Raw genomic sequence first — 14,528 nt, 5'->3', positions numbered from 1 at the left:
CATAGGTGATCTGCCCATTGGCACCTTTGTCTGGGTCCACTGCTGAGATGGAGATGAGTGTGGTGCCCTCTGTGGCTCCCTCCAGGATCCTCTCAGTGAAATAGGTGACCCCAAAGGGGCGGAAGCGGGGTGTGTTGTCATTGACGTCCAAGACATTGACTGTCAGCTTGGCTGTGGCCATGGTGGAGACCACGGTGGGAGAGAAGAGGAAGAGAACAAGTGAAAAAGAGAAGGGAAGGAAGCCAGGAGGAAGGAGGGTTGTAAAGATACAAGTGTGAAACTCCAGGAAAGCCAACTGATGCTGGTTCATCAAGAAAAATTGTGATACTCCCCAAAGACACTATGCTCTGAACTGGCTGTGGGACACCTACTCGTGATCTCTGTGTGTCTTCTTGTACACAGGCCTGAATTTACCAGGAGCAGGGTGGCAAGAGATGCGATGGGGATGGTAATGAAGAAATGGGTGTCTCCCATGGTATGATTGTGGCCACACAGTCCTCTGCAACCTCAGTGCAGCCCTGGGATGCCTGGGCCATTCTCTAAAGGAGCACTCAGAGGAGAACCTGAACCTGCTGGGAGCTGGTTCAGGACTGGTCCCATTGGAAATGTTGCTGGTCAGGATTAAGAGGGTGGTGGGAGAGCTCCTGATTACCCAGAAGCTTCACTGGTGCCTGAGAAGGGCTGTGCCAGCACCTGGCACCTGCCAGCCCTGTCCTCACATTCCCCAGGCAGAGCTCATGCTTACCGTTGGGCACGCTGACTGAGCGGTCCATGACTTCGCTGGCATTGTCATGGACAGAGATGGTGATCTCATAGGTGGCCACCAGTTCACGGTTGAGGGGAGTTTTGATCTTCACAGCTCCTGAGAACCCCAAAAAGACAGGTGTTACAGGTTGTGCCTGTGTCCCCTGCCACAGAGGACCCTCAGCAAGGCAGCGTTTACCAGCCAACTGCTGCATCCTGTGCTGTACTTGTTCTCCTGCCTCGCCTCAAACGCTAAACCAAGAAAATGATCTGTGCAGGACAAGACAACTTCTCTCCTCCTGCTCTCCATCTTGTCTTCCTGCCTGCTCTGCTCCACCTAGCCAACAGGTTCTCACGCAACCTCAGCCCAGTAAGGGTTTGGGTTGTGCAGCTGAGAGGGGTTTGGGAGCAACTGCTGCTGCTGCCCTGCACAACCCCATCCACCTGATCTCAGCATCTTTAACAGCCTTGTCCTGTGTCCTTTCCAACACAGGCATTTTTCTTTCCTGGATCAGCTTTGTGCTTCCAAAACCGATGTGGGGAGCTCCTGGCTCTCCTTCCCCAAAGGTAGAGCCCAACACCTACCCCAGAGTGCCTCCCTGTTCTCCCGGCAAGGGTGCTCGTGTCTGGTCTGCCAAGGCTGAGCAGCCCCCAGCCCACAGCGAGGCTGCCAGTGGAGATGGGTGAGATGGAGAGAGGCGACAGATGGCACAGAGAGAAACGAGCACAGACACAGAGACAAACCTGGCAGGCTGAGAGCCAGAAAAGAAAGAAAAGGGTTAGTTAAGTCAGTCAGCCAGGGGAGAGAAGACAGGGCAGGGTGAGACAGGACACCCAGAGGACAACAGCAGGGAGGCAGGAGAGGTGCATCATCTTCCCATGCCTCTAACACCTACCTCCAGGCAGAGAAGGAGAAGAAGCAGAAACAAGGAGTGGGGTCCACACTGCCTGTGCCACCCTTCCCACTCTCCTACCTGTCCTAAAATCCACTGTGAACACTCCTTGCTGGTCAGGCACCAGTGCATCCGTGTCATCACGGGCCACAATCTCCAGCAAGTAGTACTCCAGGCGAGGGTTGAGGTCCCGGTCGATGGCTGTCATCTCAGCCACCACAGTGCCAGGGGGAGCTGACTCGGGGATGCTGACCGTCTGGATGGGGTTGATGAACTCAGGCCGGCAGTCATTGACGTCGTCAATGAAGATGTTGACGGTGGCAGTGCCTGAAAGCACCGGTGTGCCCTGGTCCACGGCCACCACCATCAGCCGGTAGGCATCGCGCTCCTCCCGGTCAATGGTGATGTTGGCCACACGGATTACCCCTGTGGTGGCATCAATCAGGAACCTGTCCTGGCCACCACCCTCAATCCGATAAACCAGTTGCTGGTTGAGGCCGCTGTCAGCATCCGTGGCGGTCACTTGGAGGACGGAGAAGCCTGGAAAAGGAGGACACAGTCCTCTCAATCAAGGGTTGGAGGGCAGCAGTAACAAGCCCACGGTCCCAAGCAAATACCATCAAGCAACATGGGGAGCCCCAATTCCCGGATTTTCCCTTCAGCCCCATCCTGTCAACTGTGACACTGGAACCTGGATCTTCAGAGTCCCAAGGGGACACCCAGGACTTCCTATTGTCCACCCTCACATCCAGTCCTGACCTGGGGGGCTGTTTTCCAACAGCCGTGCTGTGATGGATGCCGGCTGGAAGACAGGGTGGTTGTCATTCTCATCCAGGATGGTCACCACCAGGCTGGCGGTGCTGTTCAGCCCCCCCACATCACAAGCCATCAGTGTGAACTCCAGGTGAGGGTCCAGCAAAGCCTCTCGGTCTATCACGCTACCAGGCTTCACTGAAACAACACCTAGAGAAGAGGAAAAGCCTGGTGACAGACCCATGGGTGTGTGGTGGCCCTGGGCTAAGGACAGGGACTGGCTGAGCCACCCCACCTGTCCTGTTGTCAATAACAAAGAGGTCCAGGGATGCCTTCAGGAACTGGTAGGTCACCACGGCGTTGCTGCCCTCGTCAGCATCCAGAGCTAGGATGGGTCCATTGAGCATTGTGACCAGAGTCCCTGGGGTGGGGTGATAACTGTTAGGGAGGGTGGCAGGCCCCTGAGGAGCCCCCCTGTGCCCCTCCCACCCTGGTGACACGTGGGGGACAGCAATGAATGGATGGAGGACATGACAGAGCAGGGCCTCGTGGGGTACGAGGCAGTGGGAGGGTAGCTGCTGCAGCCTTGCAGACCAACTCGCGAGGCCCAGGTGACACGTTGGGACATCCGGCTAAAAACAGACAGACAGACACATCGATCAGATGGGTGGCATCAGCACCCTGCCACCAAGGGCATCACCTGGAGGCACCCAAACCCTTCACATGGGATGTCCCTCAATGGCAGGACACGATACCTGAGGTCTTGGAGCAGGAAGCAATTTAAATGACAGGAAGGCAAAGGAGAAAAAAATAGCATTTATAGCTTTTTGTCTGGGAAATGTCTACCTGGACAGACTGGACTCTTATTTTTAATGCCTAGAGCAAGGTGGTTCCAGGTGATGGAGATATGGCAGCCCATCCCCTGCAGGAATGTTGGGAGGGTGGGTGCCCTCAAGGCTGCCCCCATGGCTCAGCTCAGCCCATGGGCACATACTGCTCTCTGCAGCTGAGCAATTCCCAAATGGGGCTGATTTCTGACTAGTGCCAGGAAGGGTTTCCACCAGCAGCATGGACCAAAGCTACAGTCACCTCAAGGCTGACTTCCCTGAGCACTCAGCAGTCCCCTCAAACTCAGCACCCCTGTCCCACTGGCCTGCAGCCTTGCCCTGCTCAGTGTGTGTCTCCACCATGGCCAGGACACCCCTCCCTTTGCCCAGCCCCAAAGGGAATTGTCTCCTGTAGTCACATAAAGGAGTAAAGAGAGACCTACCCGCAGGTGAGTTCTCCATCACCTCAGCCTGGTAGGAGCTCTGGGTGAAGAGGGGGCGGTTGTCGTTCTCATCCGCTATGGAAATAACCAGCAGATCAAAATCCTAAAGGAAAATTGGGACAAGAGGGTGATGACCATGATGTCCTTTCCTTGACCTCACCTTCCCCCTCTCTCATCTCCAACCAAAACTGCAACCATGCTGCTGTACTCCCTGGACCACCCTGGAGGGTGTGCAGGGACCCTCATCCCTGGGCTGGGCATTCCTCCCAGTCTGCACCCTGAAGGGTGAAGCATGGGAGAGGCAAAGGATTCTCCAGTGTCACTGTGGTTGTCCAACTCTCCAGCCCAACATTGTCCCCCCTTCCATGACATCTACTGCTGTTGCAGAGTCAACATGTGATGTTGGACTTGCCCTAAATCCTACTGATCCTGTTCTCTGCAGGGGATGGGGTTGTAGACCCCTCCTTGTGATCACCAGATGCTTTTGGGGGATGTGGCTGCCATTGGAAACACTGTGGGTAAATGCACTGTCTGGTTTTGACCGTGGCAGGAACCCCTTTTCCCACCCAGCCTGATGTCTGCATCACTGGAAGTCCCAGCAGTGTCCATAATTACCCGCCTGGCATTGCGTATGTTCTCAGGGTTGTCCTTCACCGTGATGGTCAGCCTGTACTCTGCCACCCGCTCCCTGTCCAGTGGGCGGTTTACGTAGACAACACCACTCTACCCAGAAAAAATAAAAGGAGAAAATAGGTCGCCAACATTCCCAACAAGGGATATGAGGAATGCTTCTCCTAGGACATCTCCCGACAGGACAGGATGACAGATAGCACCCATGGGTGCCCAGGGAATGCAGGGCTAGGGGTGCCCATTCTCCACATGCCAGCATCCCACCCCCCGGGCGCGTACGGTGCTGTTGATGTAGAAGGCATTCTCCACGTTGCCTGCTGTTATGTCGAAGGTTAGGAGGGCGTTCGGCCCCTCATCCGCGTCATGGGCGAGGATGCGGGTGACGAAACTGGAGACAGGGGCGTTCTCGCTGAGGGTGAGGTTCATCGGGAGGTTGAGGAGCACAGGGTCATTGTCGTTGATGTCCAGCACACGGATACCCACCAGGATCTGCCAGGGGGAGACACAGGGTAGGCATGCGGCACCTATTTCCAAACCTCCCTTCTTTTTCTTGCATGTCCCCAGGCAAGAGGTGGGCTGCCCCACTGAGCTCAGTACAGTCTGGGGAGGAAACCCTGAGGGACAAGGGGAAGGAGAAGAACAAAAACAGAGACCAGAGGGAAGGAATTGGGGATGGGGGACAGCAACCCACAGCCCCACATGTCACCCCAGGGCACTCACTGTGGAGCTGAGGGGGGGCACCCCCCGGTCCCGGGCGGCGATGGTGAGGTTATAGAAGGGGATGTTCTCGCGATCCAGCTCAGCATCTTTCCGCACCCGCAGCTCCCCTTCCACTGGGGAGATGACAAATTCCCCTGCCAGAAACAATGGGGCCCTGGCTCTTGCCATGTCACTTTGAACAGCCTGGCTCCCAAAGGGAAAGGCTTGTTTGGGAGCTGGGGGACAGGCACCATGGCAGGTTTGGGGACAAAAACCATGTCCTCATACTGCAGCTATGGTAGGAGTATGGCAGACAGGGGCTGTGCTGGATGAACCCTCAGGTACCAGCAGGAGCAGGGGATGCATGCGGTGAATGGCCAAAAAAGAGGTGTCTGTGCCCCTTTCCTGGGTCTTTCTGAGGATGCCAACAGTCCCTCGATGTCCCGTAATGGCCAGAGCAGGGAGGGCTACACAGAACAGACCCACCACAAGCCCAGGGGCTGTGTCCTGGTTGTACTGGAAAAGCTTTGCAGTGGGGTCAACTGGGAGATGGGACTGGGCTCTGCCTTCCAGATTCCCTGGACTGAAGTCACTACCCATTCACAGAGGGACAGCCTGACATCCCCATGGTTAGAGATGCCCACCGCTCCTCTGCCACCTGCTCCAGGGTGCTGGTGAAGCTATGGGTTGCAGTCCCCAGACGCCATGCAAAGCCCATGGGGGTGAGGAGACAGGGCTCTGTCTTCTGTGGTTTGTTTTTTTTGTCTTTTAAACTTTTTTTGCCTTTATTGTTTAGCAGATTTCCCCCCTCCCTTGCACAAGCCCTGGACACCCCCTATCCAGCCATGAACAGGTTAAGTTTCCTGTTGCTCAAAACAGGATTTCCTGGTGTCAAAAGGCTGAATTCACAGAAGTGCTGGGAGGGAGGATGGCTTTGCTGAAGGGCTTCCGCCAGCGCTCCCACGAGTCAGGCTCCTCCATGGGGCAGCCAGAAGGAGAGGTGATGCCCCCACGTGCCCACTCACCGAGGGGGTCCCCGGCGACGATGCTGTACTCCACTTGCCCGTTGGGTCCTGAGTCACCATCATGGGCCAGGAAGGTCCAGACACGTGGGCCAGGCTGCCCTTCTGTGATGTCAAAGGGACCCTCATAGGGTCGTGGGAAAGTGGGACAGTTGTCATTGATGTCATTGAGGTTCACCAGCACCTGCAGTCAGGGCAAGAAAGTTAAGGGCTGTGAAAGGAGAGCATGAGCATGGGAAGCCATGGGTGAATGACACTGCAAAATATGTAGTGTATTTCTGGCTTTTCAGGGTTTGCCAAGCATCCAGCTCATAGATCAGAGACTCGAACTCTGCTATTCCTGATCATGCCCATCCTAGAGTGACACTACAAAATTCCAGCTGAACACAACAAGGCCGTTTTCAACCTCTGGGCCACACACCATGAAGGAGAAGTTAATGCAAAAGCCCAGTGCTCTCCACATCTTGAAGCCCAGGCTGGATAGACAAAAAAATCACTGAAGCCATGAGTTTGGAGAGACATGATCTCTGAAGCCAGCTGCACACTTGCTCACTCATTTTCCTCCAGCAAAGCCTTACTGCCTAATGCTGAGAAAACTGTAAAAAAATTGCAGGTTGCATCCTTATTCCAACACAAACCACCACCATGATGGTACAGGTAGTTATGAGAAAGACACTGGAATCAAGGTGTTTTCTGACCTCCTGGGTTAAAGGATGGCAACATTCATCAGATGGGTATTTGTTACTAGCTAAATCTAATCCTTACAGAGTATATCCAAGTCTGCTCTGTTTCCTAGCAGTGGAGAAAACAAACACTGGCATGCCTTATCAGGATGATGGACTTCCCATCACTCAGGATCTTAAATAATCCCTAAACCTCCTCCTAAAAGCTATGCTTTCATACAGTGCTGGCACAAACACCCTGGGCTGTGTAGGGAGGGTGTTTCCTATCCCTTCTGGCATCAGTACTTGTTGCTGAAGGGGTTTCCAAGTTCATGTCTCTGCTTGGGCCAAGTGCAGGGGAAGCTCTGCCTCTGCCTGCAGCACACTGGCAGCTGCCACCTTCCCTGCCAGCAGTAAAACCCCAGGTCTGTGCCTGCTGCAGTTTTCCTGGACCAGGAAGTCATCTCCAGCAGTATGAGATGCCCATATCTGAAGGTTTCCTGTTGGCCCATGCATGGAGCACAGTGTTGCTGGGCTTGTGGAGACAGATTTTATCCAAGGAAATCACCCACACTGGTATCTCCCCTTCAGTTTCTTTTTTTTCCCTTTGCACACAAGAACTTATCTCCTTTTGGGGGACTACAAAACACTAGGCTCAATATCTGGGTGGGGCATAATGATCCATGGAAGCCAAGACAGAAGATTTAACCCATCCCTTACACCTGCAGAGCCCTAAATCAATCTGGACATAAACAATGTCTGCTGTACAACTCATCAGATTTTGGTTTTGGTCACAAAAGTAATCAGTGTATTCAACTTCTGAAAAACATTTGCTTCAGAGCTGCTTGTCTGGCCCTCCCCACTCTTTGAGTAGTGTACTAAGTTCAGGTCACTGTGGTCCAGGAAAAAAGAAAGAGCTATAAAGAAAACTAACAAAAAATATGACTAGAGGCTTTAAATAACCTCCTTAGAAGGAGTGAAAAGGGAATTTTAAAAGCAGATAAATATCTTGAGAAGATAAAGACAAAGCAGAAATTAATGCTATATAGCTGCTTTCCCTTGAAGCAAGAAGGCCCAAGAGGACATCTAAAGAAACTATAATTCAACTTATAACGAGTCCCTGGAATTTCTCTATGTCTTTGCAGGACCAAATAATTTGGCTAATTAACCCACGAGAGTTCCTTGTCCAGGTCCCTGTTTTGCTACTCTCATTAGGGAGCGGAGCAACAGCAACTGGGCAAACTGGCCACAGCTGGGAAAAGCAACTGGTGGCCACTGGGAAGGAGATGTGAAACTGCTCATGTGAGGAGGAACTCCTTGTCCCCAAAGAGGCCACAGTGTCGCAACCCTGCCATGGGTTGCCTACCGTGGCAGTGGATGTCAGCCGGCGTGAAATGATGGGGCACTGGTCGGTGGCAGTGACGATCAAGGTGTAGCGCCCGTGGCTGATCTCATAGTCCAACTCCTTCACTGTGCGGATCTCTCCCTGAAAGGAGACGGGAGAGCAAGGAGAGTGAAGGGAGTGGGACAGGGACATGTCTGGAATGGGACTGGCATCCTTACTGACCGTGGCATTGTCGATGTGGAAGGTACCCAAAATGTTGCCTTCAGTGATGGCATATGCAACTGTGCCATTGGGTCCCTCATCCTGATCCAGGGCCTGCACGGTGACGAGGGAGGCATTGAGTGTGGAAGGACCTTCGTCGAGAGTCACCTCGTACAGCTGCTGCCGGAAAGCTGGAGCATTGTCATTCTCATCCAGGATGGTGACATACACTGTGGTGGTGGCCTGTGGGACATGGGACATCACGTTAAGCACTGTGGAGGGATGTGCTGTGCATTCTCTGGAGCTGGCTGGGACAGGCTGGATCTGTCAAGGTCAATGACCACTGTGGACTCAACCCTGCCAAGAGATACAAACAGAGTGCAGGAATCAAAATGAAATGAGCCGTGGCTGCAGATGCACTTCCAGGTAATGGTTGGGTACAGAGATAAGCATACTAAGATTAAATCACACCCTTGTTCCCAAGCAAAGCACATCTCTGTGGAATATCTCCTCTTGTCACACAGTTTACCATTGCTGGCAACATCTGGGAAAAAAACAGGGAGCAGCCCATGGAATAGGGAAAAACAGACGCTGAACCACATTGTGCCTCACTTTGGAGGAAGCGTGTGTGAGACCTTGCCTTGGCACTGGGGACACCTTGGTTATTAACAAAGGTGGCAACATGGATGGAAAATGCTCAGAGACATTGCTGCCATGGCTCGGGGTGAAAGGAAAACAAGCATCTTGGACAACCATACCAACTTCCAGCAGACCCTGCCGACCACAACTTCACTGCCTGTCAGGTTCAGCTGGACCTGACCCTCTTCTAGCTGTACCTGGCCCTGCACAGGCACCTCCAGGTGTCCTTACTGAAGCTATATCTTCAGGGGATGTCACCCCACCTGGGGATAGGGAGGTGACAATAGCATGCCATCCTGCCTAAGGGCCCAACTCGGAAGTGGAGTCTTGCAACAATAAACCATTTCCTTGGAGTTTCTGGATTTTGTTCCTATGCCTTCCCACAAGCAACAAGTTTATTCCAGCCAACCAAGAGTTATATTTATGGCGAGAGCATCACAGACATATGTGCTGTAAAAACCACAAAGCCACACGGTAATTAGCTACTTTTCTATTTCCCTCCACACTTCAAATTCAGAGCAGGCTAGCAGCAAAATTTCCTGTGGTTTGCAAACCTCCAAGTATCTCCAGGTTCCACTTTCCAGGGAACACTGCCTTGAAATGAGGTGGCTCTCAGCTGCAGCCAGAGACTTTGTCCATGCCTTTGGAATTTGAAGAGAAGCTGCTGGAGGAGTTGCATGTCAGACCACGGGGCTGTTTTACTAATTAAAGGCAGAGTAAAGGCCCTGCCCTGTGTAAAGGGGCTGCAGGAGGGGGGATGCTTTGATCCCCTTTTGCAGGGGGAAAGCTCTGTTTCCTTCTCCGAGCTGGCAGTGCTCAGTTACCCTTCCCTGTACCTGTCTCCTGTTCATGGTTTAATCCTCACAAACATGGGAAATCCAATAATTACAAGCAAAGTGGTTACAAACTGTCCCCGAGGGATCAGCTTCTGCTGGGAAGAGACCAGCACCCACAAGTCCCCTGGCACAGCAAGCATCCTTTGTAGCACCCTGAAAAGGCACGCAGGGGTACCAGCCTCCTCTAAATGATGCTGTAAGAGGAAAAAAAACCCCAGCAAACACACTCACTGCCCGAACAGCTGGGAACCGACGTGACACCCACCCGGGGGATGCTCCCCCCGTCCTGCCGCCCGCAGCTCCCTGCAGCCTCTCACCTCCTGGGGGTGCTCGCTGTTCTCTCCATCGCTGCGCAATATCGCAATGAAATTTCCTGTGTGTGCAAGTCCGGCTGTCGCTGCGGGGCTGCTCAGAGCGTGCTGTGGCTCTGCAGAGGCCACTTCTCCCCAGACACCCCGCTGCCATGGGGGTAACGTGCCCTCAAACTAGGCTGCTGCTGGCTGTGCTCTGCCTGCTCACTTCCTACGGTAAGCTCCAGCTCGCTTTACTGTCCTCGGCTACTAGAGAAACTCTCCGTGCTGGGGCACAGCGTTTGCCCGGCCAGGACTATGTCTTGGCACAAGGAATTTAGCGCGTTCAGGGGGTTATTTGCTTTCTTGTACTGTGATTTTAGAGTGTGTGTGCGTCTAATCAGCGTTTCACATGATGTTGGTTGTCTCAGGGTAAAGGGGCCACAGGGGAGCTGCAGTTCTAGAACTCTGAGACTGGTTTGTTGGGGTTTTTTCCCTTCTTCCTCTGCTTTGATCTAACATGCGTGGAAAGAAAGTGACCAACCCCTGTCCCAGCCAGCCCCTGCTGGGGACTCCGGGCTGGAAAAGCCACCCTATTGCTGCATGGCACTTTTCCCTGGCACTGTGGGGGTCACTGGCTGTGCCGTGGTGAGGGCATCCTTCCATCAGACCGCGGGGAGCAGAGAGAGGGGATTTGTGCAAGCAGGGCCAGGATACCCTTTCTAAGGATGCTCTGCTGTGCTGTAGTTGCAGGGACGTGCTATGCAGTTTCTCTAAGTGGGCAACTAGCCGTGGCAAGGACCACTATGTGCAGCCACCGAGTTCCCCTTCCCCTGAGTGAATGCTTCCCAGTGCTGGAAGCCCACTGTCTGCTTGCCAGGGGGATGCATTGGAACGGGAGGCTGCTTCATGCCTGACTCCGCACCAGCCCTGGCAGGCAGTGTTTCCATTTGGGGCTCCAGGGCCAGGCAGTGAAACAGGGGCAGTAGCAATTAAAACCATGGTTCATCTGTGGATGGAGGGTCAGAGAAAGAAGCTGGGAAGGACTGTGGTCCCTCCCTGCCAAGCACAGGCAGAGGATGAGCATCCTATCAGGCTTGACTTCACACTCTCTCCTGGGATGGCAAAGCAACTCCCTCCAGCATTTTGGCCAGTGCATCCCCAGGAAGAAAAGATGCCCAAAGATGTTCCACTGCAATGGGAAATAGAGTCCCTTCTCTCTTCCCTGGGACAGCAAGGCTGGTGTGGATTGAAACACACTTTGCTTCTCATCCAAGTCTCAGCATCAGGGAGTGGTTCCCAGCATCTCCACAGGAATTTAAATTATTTCATTTATACATCGGGGGTGCTGAGACTGAAACTCTGGCCTTGGATGCTGATGTTCAACTTGAGCCTGGTGCCAGAGGAACTGAACTTTGTGCAACCATGTGCCTATCAAAAGTTTCTGAACCCCCAGCTGATTTTAGCAGGGCTTGATGGAGAAGCAGAGCCCTTGGAAGCATCCAGTTTGGGGATGCTGGCAGCAAGGTGGATGGAGAAGTGACTCCTTTCCACCCAAACGATGGCAGCTGAGCTGGGCTTTCCAAAATCGCATCCCAAGTGCAAACCCAATGCTGTGACACTGCCCCTGAGCCAGGGCTGTGCTGGAAGAGGAGCAAAGAAGGACTCTATGGCAGGAGCAGCAGCTCCAGGCTGCCTCTGCCCTGGCCTGGATGATGGGTATCCCCACTGCTGGAAAACCATTTGGCTCCTCAAGGTGCAGGAGATGAGGGCCATTAACGTGGGTCTCGTACTTCAGTAAGTTTTTTCTCTCCTTTTTCTTTCCTGCTGTAAGTACTTGTGCTGAGGTATGGATGCCCCTGCACATCTCACCTGGCTGATAACTCTGAAGCATAATGACAGTGCAGTGATGATGGGGCTTGTGGCACTTTCATGTGAGGCTGTTAGAAAAGCTCCCAGAAGAAGAAGCTGCTACAAAAGCTCCCAGAAGAAGAATTAAAACCAGGTTTCTCTGGCTATTCTCTCTGCCCAACAGACCCTCCTCTGCAGCAGGTGAGCTTCCTCCTTAGGCTCCATGCCCCCTTCCCCCCAGATTTCCTTGGAGTGGAAAGAGGTGGCCTGATGTGGAAATCACTTCTGTCAGGCACTGGAGTGCAAATCAAACACCTGCTTGCCAGAGGATGGGAACAAACTTATGAGAATCAGCAGGAGAGGCTTTTGGTCACTGACCCAGAATTTGGTGTGAAATCCTGATTTATTTAAGCTGTTGGTTGGCAAAGCAACATGGGCTACTGTACTTTTTTGCATTTCTTTTGCTCTGAAAGGATGGATCCCAGGTTTCAAGTGAGGCAGTGATGCCAGTATCAGAGATGTAACAGAGCTGCACTGGGCTCTGTGCCACACTGATGCAATGTCACTGGTTGAAGACGAAGATACCAAGGTGCCAAAGAGGAGGAGGGGCACTTTTGGCACCCACTTGAGACCTCCTCTTTCTCACCAGATGGTGACAAGACAACAGCTCTCATCTCAGCCCTCAGTGGGTCCAGGCTGTCTCAGCTGGAGATGCGCAGAGATGGGCGTCTGGCTTGATTTTGGCATTTGCCAGCAGCTCTGACTTCAAAGGGAATTGTCTAATAGGTGTGTGGACAGAGACAAACCTGGGCTCTGGACATGGAAGAAGCCCAGGAGATTAAGATCCATGGACTTTAGTATAAAGCCACCACCAGAATATGTTTCCTCTGGGCACCATCTGGCATCCAGCACAGCTTTTAAGCCTCGTTTACATCTTGGAGAGGCAACACTAACCTCCCTGGTGCTGCTATGGGGTGCACTGTGCCTTGCCAGCTGCTTTCCCCTCCACTCAATGGATTTCGAGAGCCTTCCCCCGCTCTGGAGAAGGGAAGTTGGTAATGCTGAAGGCTGTGCACATGTGGTAACCTCTGCCCCTCCCCATGTCTGGGCGCCACTGCTGAAAGCGTGGGCTGTGCTGACTTTCCATCCAGACGGTTCCCATCAAGCTCTGGAGGTGGAGGCTGGATGGTTTAGTAAGGCAGAGTTTTCTGAACTGTGCCGGGATGAGCAGGACTGCTCCCTTTATTTGAGGGGGGGGGTGTGGAAAACAAAGACTCCTGCAGATACTTTTGGAAGGTGTTGGAAGTGTGGCTTCCTCCAATAGAGCCCTGGTTTCCCTTCCTCTGACTCCTGGGGGACCCTTGATGTGAATAGAGCACTTCCCGTTGTGGCAGGGATCAAGAAGCACATCTGAGGTGCCTTTTGTGCTCAGTGCACTGACAAGGAGGTGGGGGGACCTGCCCTGCTGCCTGCCAAAACCCATCCAGCCTGGCCATGCAGCCTGGCCCCAGCTGCATACAAGGATGAGAAGCCAGGGCTTGAAAACAAGACTGAGCTGAGGCCACACAAACCTCTGCCCCAGAGCAGCTCTGGGGATGTGCTGCTGCATATGCTGTGGGGAGCAGGAAACAATTAGTTGGAGCAGTGCCGTGAAGGTCACACCATCCCTGGCTCCGTGGGACCCCTTGGCACTGTGTGCTGCAGACTGGGAGGGTCTGGTGGGGCAGATCCCCTCCACAAACCCCCCTCAGGCACCAACTTGGGGGTTTCATGGCTGCTCTTACACCATGACCTAATAGTCAGAAATAACCATGAGGAGTGGAAGGCATATTTTCGGTTTCTCTCTCTCAAGTGGAGCCCCGTGCTGGGTGACCCAGTGACCCTACCCAGGGGAGGGGAGGATGCTCTCCGGGTCACCCAGCAAGGGGGAGCCTCTGGCCCAGCTGGATGCTTGTGGGCAGGCACAGCACACCCCGCCTGTCATCAACACCCGCTCGATATAGCAAGTGAAAAACCTCAAAGCGAAATGGTGGTAGAGTTAATGGCACAACAGGATGTTGCCAAAAAAAAAAAAATAAATCTTGTCCTCATACCATGTTCTCTGCTGAAACCAGCCCCAGGAACCTCCTTTCCACAATAATTTAAGATAAATAAACCCAGAATCTGCTTTTTCTCCAGCTTTTGAAGTGATATTTCTACTTCTGCAAACCCAAAGTGGCAAGTGGGCCAGAGCACCAAAAACTCACCTGTCTTTGCTCTCCTCTCTCCCCTCATGCCCAGCTCCCCTTACCCACCAGTACCCTCCCGGGGGAAAACACCAGCAGCGCCACGGGCTCCAGTGCCTGTGCCAGGCCTCCCGTCCACATTCCAGGATTTCTTTCCGAAATTGTTTTCATTTTCAAGCAGTTCCTCACTGTCAGCATCAGCCAGTTCCTCCTTCTCCTCCCCGAGGGCTGAAAAACAAGGAGGGTGGGACCTGCCCTCCACCTCATCTCCAGGGGGGCTCCACCTCATCTCAAGGGGGGCAGCGGCTCCTCCTAGCTCTTTTCTGTTCACTTTTTCTCCTTTTATTTATTTGCAGCTGGCTCAGCAACACTTGTGTTTCCTCCTTGATGAGCCATACCCTGCCGTCTCACTTCTTGTCTCATCCTCCACATACTTTGCAGGGGTCTGGTGCCCCATAGCAGCCTACC

General features: G+C 53.3%; 1 protein-coding gene across 1 annotated transcript in view; it reads right to left on the bottom strand.

The window, feature by feature from the left end:
* Positions 1 to 8,462, bottom strand: part of LOC103808547 (cadherin-23-like) — a gene marked incomplete at its 5' end in the record, with an annotated part of 17,231 nt that extends 8,769 nt beyond the window's left edge. Inside the window, 12 exons of the mRNA XM_009081338.1 lie at positions 1 to 171; positions 746 to 862; positions 1,719 to 2,177; positions 2,397 to 2,600; positions 2,686 to 2,811; positions 3,661 to 3,763; positions 4,276 to 4,383; positions 4,570 to 4,779; positions 5,011 to 5,144; positions 6,015 to 6,195; positions 8,040 to 8,159; positions 8,241 to 8,462. The exon at positions 1 to 171 is cut by the window's left edge and continues 36 nt beyond it. Coding sequence (XP_009079586.1) covers positions 1 to 171; positions 746 to 862; positions 1,719 to 2,177; positions 2,397 to 2,600; positions 2,686 to 2,811; positions 3,661 to 3,763; positions 4,276 to 4,383; positions 4,570 to 4,779; positions 5,011 to 5,144; positions 6,015 to 6,195; positions 8,040 to 8,159; positions 8,241 to 8,462 — 2,155 coding nt within the window. The remainder of the gene's footprint in view (positions 172 to 745; positions 863 to 1,718; positions 2,178 to 2,396; positions 2,601 to 2,685; positions 2,812 to 3,660; positions 3,764 to 4,275; positions 4,384 to 4,569; positions 4,780 to 5,010; positions 5,145 to 6,014; positions 6,196 to 8,039; positions 8,160 to 8,240) is intronic.
* Positions 8,463 to 14,528: the final 6,066 nt, after the last annotated feature.

The sequence above is a fragment of the Acanthisitta chloris genome, unplaced genomic scaffold (genome assembly GCF_000695815.1).
Source record: "Acanthisitta chloris isolate BGI_N310 unplaced genomic scaffold, ASM69581v1 scaffold33968, whole genome shotgun sequence".
Classification (NCBI taxonomy): domain Eukaryota; kingdom Metazoa; phylum Chordata; class Aves; order Passeriformes; family Acanthisittidae; genus Acanthisitta; species Acanthisitta chloris.
Note: the sequence above shows the minus strand (reverse complement) of the source record. Positions and strands in the feature narration are given on the sequence as shown.